Source organism: Phaethon lepturus, unplaced genomic scaffold (genome assembly GCF_000687285.1).
Source record: "Phaethon lepturus isolate BGI_N335 unplaced genomic scaffold, ASM68728v1 scaffold35056, whole genome shotgun sequence".
In the NCBI taxonomy this organism is placed as follows: domain Eukaryota; kingdom Metazoa; phylum Chordata; class Aves; order Phaethontiformes; family Phaethontidae; genus Phaethon; species Phaethon lepturus.
Genome location: NW_010548913.1, coordinates 1 through 2,455, shown reverse-complemented (window position 1 = coordinate 2,455; position 2,455 = coordinate 1). Strand labels below are relative to the sequence as shown.

The 2,455-nt window shown below is 53.4% G+C and overlaps 1 protein-coding gene across 1 annotated transcript; it reads right to left on the bottom strand.

The window, feature by feature from the left end:
* Positions 1-251: 251 nt before the first annotated feature.
* NOP16 (NOP16 nucleolar protein) lies at positions 252-2,437 on the bottom strand (the record flags this gene model as incomplete). The annotated part of the gene is made up of 4 exons (XM_010290129.1): positions 252-395; positions 667-773; positions 1,544-1,613; positions 2,321-2,437. Coding segments are annotated over 4 exons (438 nt in total), but the record flags the coding sequence as incomplete, so codon positions are not given.
* Between the last annotated feature and the right edge of the window lie 18 nt (positions 2,438-2,455).

Genomic DNA, 2,455 nt, shown 5'->3' with positions numbered 1-2,455 from the left:
CGCTGGCTGCCACACAGAAAGGGATTGGCACAGCACATTCAGTCCCAATGCCACAAGCCACAGCCAAGAGTCTTTCATGTCCAGCTACATCTGTCTCTGATGAATGTCCTTCCTCCATTGCCAGAGGTTTTGTGTAGCTCAACTTGCTGGTACTGAGCCTATGACTGTCACCTGTCTGTCAGTCCCCGCTCGGTTCAGAAAATGACCACATCAAGCCTGCACTTGCAGGCAAACATGAGAAAAAAGGGCAGTCACTGCACATCCATCTTTTCCTGCTTGAGTGATGCAATGAAATCCTTGTACTCTTCGGCATAGAAATTCTTGTACACATTGATCTTTCTCTTAATCTGCTTGGGAGTATCCTGGTAGTAGTTCTTCTCATCTCGAGCCATTTCCTGTGACCAACAAGAGGGTAAGTCAGGGGAGTGGCCCCAAAAGCAGCCACCAAACCAGCTCAGCCATGCTCCAAAGGCCCACCCAGGCCAGCTGTGATCAGTGCCTGACTCAGACAGGGATCTGGCCAAGGTTCAAAGCACTGCTTCCCCTTAAAAATCAGCTGACTCTGAAACAGGATCCAGGACAGAGAGGGTTAGCAATTCCCATCCCACAGAAGAGCCAGGAGTAAATGGTCTGGCTGCTCCTCACTCTGGGACAGCCAGTATTTACCTTATAGTTCTCCCCGTGGTTCTGTATCATGTACCGCACGTAGTCAATGAGGTCTCGTGAGAGTGTGTTTGACTTCTTCTCAGGGAGACTGGCCTCATATTCCATCTCTAGGCAGAGGACAGAGACACTGTCAGGCAGGCAGACAGGGGAAGGAAGCAAGCAGCACCTCAGGGGTCCCCAGCCTTTTCCCAAGACCAAGCCCTGCCCATATTGCAGAAAGGAGGTGGCTCCTGCAGCTCAGCTCAGCTGCTTGCACACACAGGGCTGCTTCCCAGCACGACCATGCAGGAAAATAAACAAGACAACGGTCCTCCACGTAGGCTGCAGGCATCCTGGACTGCGTTGCAGCTCCTCTCCAAGGAGTGGAGCCTTTCTGCCCAGGCTGCAGAGCACAACTTTTCAGAGCTGCCCAGCCCACCGCTGAAACATGTGGGGTACTGTGGCCACAGTTTCTTGCCACCCTGGTGCCACACGCCAGCACGTTTCAGGTGACAAGAGTCCTCTTGGGGCTACAAGTAGAAATACTGCAAAAAAAGCAGAATAGGAGGAAAAAGGGAATTCATGAGACAGAAGACACATGGGAACAGCAGAGTTGCTGGCCTGGCTCCTGGCTCAGGTCTGGCCTGGCTGGGAACCCCCAGCTGACTGCTGCTAGATGCGTACTCCTCTACAAGCCCACAGGCCTGGGCAAGAATTAACACCCCTCCCTGCTCCTGGCAAAGCACAGCAGTGAAGGCAGCAGAAAGATGAGAGACAAAATAACCCACAGGGCCTTGGGAGAACCTCAAATGCAATGGCAGCAGTGCAGTTCAGCGGGAAACCCATCAAGGCTGGAGGTGGTGAAGCGTTCTGAGGGGAGGACAAAAGCAGCACTGACCATTCACCACATAGGGCTTCCGCACTATTTTCCTTCCTTGCTCCCGTCCATCGCTTTCCAATTCTATCCCCTATGTTAAATGAGAGAGAAAGCAACTCAAGAAAAGCCCATTTAGAAGAGAGCTGTGTCCCCCTACATTGCTCCCAAAACTCCAAACTGCTTACACAACAGCTGCAAGGACCGGGAAATCTCAGCTGGCTTAAGCAGAGCCTTATTTGCACCATTAAGCTAGCCCACGGGCAAGCCAGTCACGCGAACAATACTCTGTGAGTGGAGACAACTGTCAGGAGAGGTCAATCCTGCTTTTTTTCATGAGTGTGACATTTTGTGAGGCCACCTTTTGCCTGGAAGTGTTGCCCACCCACACAGGCACACCAGGCTGGCGCTGCTGTACACAAAGAGGCTTGCTTTCTTATCAGGACGAACTCTGCTCCAGTGTTCTCAACCCCACCTCTCTCTGGCAAGTCCCAGGAGATTGACTGACGTTATTTACACTTGTTCCAAAGCCCATTATTTCCCTGTGACACCTTAGCGTGTTCCCACGCCAAGATCTCAGTGAGAAAATCATATCAACAGAGATAAGAAACCCATCCACCTACAGAGACTGATCCAGAGCCACCTGACCCGCACTCCAAGGCGGGCAACTCTCCACGCTGCTTTTCCCCAGCCTGGCTTGCATGTCCTGGGGGAGGACTGACCTTCCACCCCTCAGAAAGCAGTGGCCCTGGCCGAGCCCTACTATCTTTCCCTGGCGGCCCAGGGCACGGCCACACTTACCAGCAGCTTCTTCTTGGGGATGGGGACGGCCTTGTTGGGATCCTCGGCCAGGCCCATCTCGGCCAGGTTCTGCGCCACCGACTTGGTCGGGTCCCAGGCATGGCGGATATGCGAGCTGCAAGGGGACAGGCACCG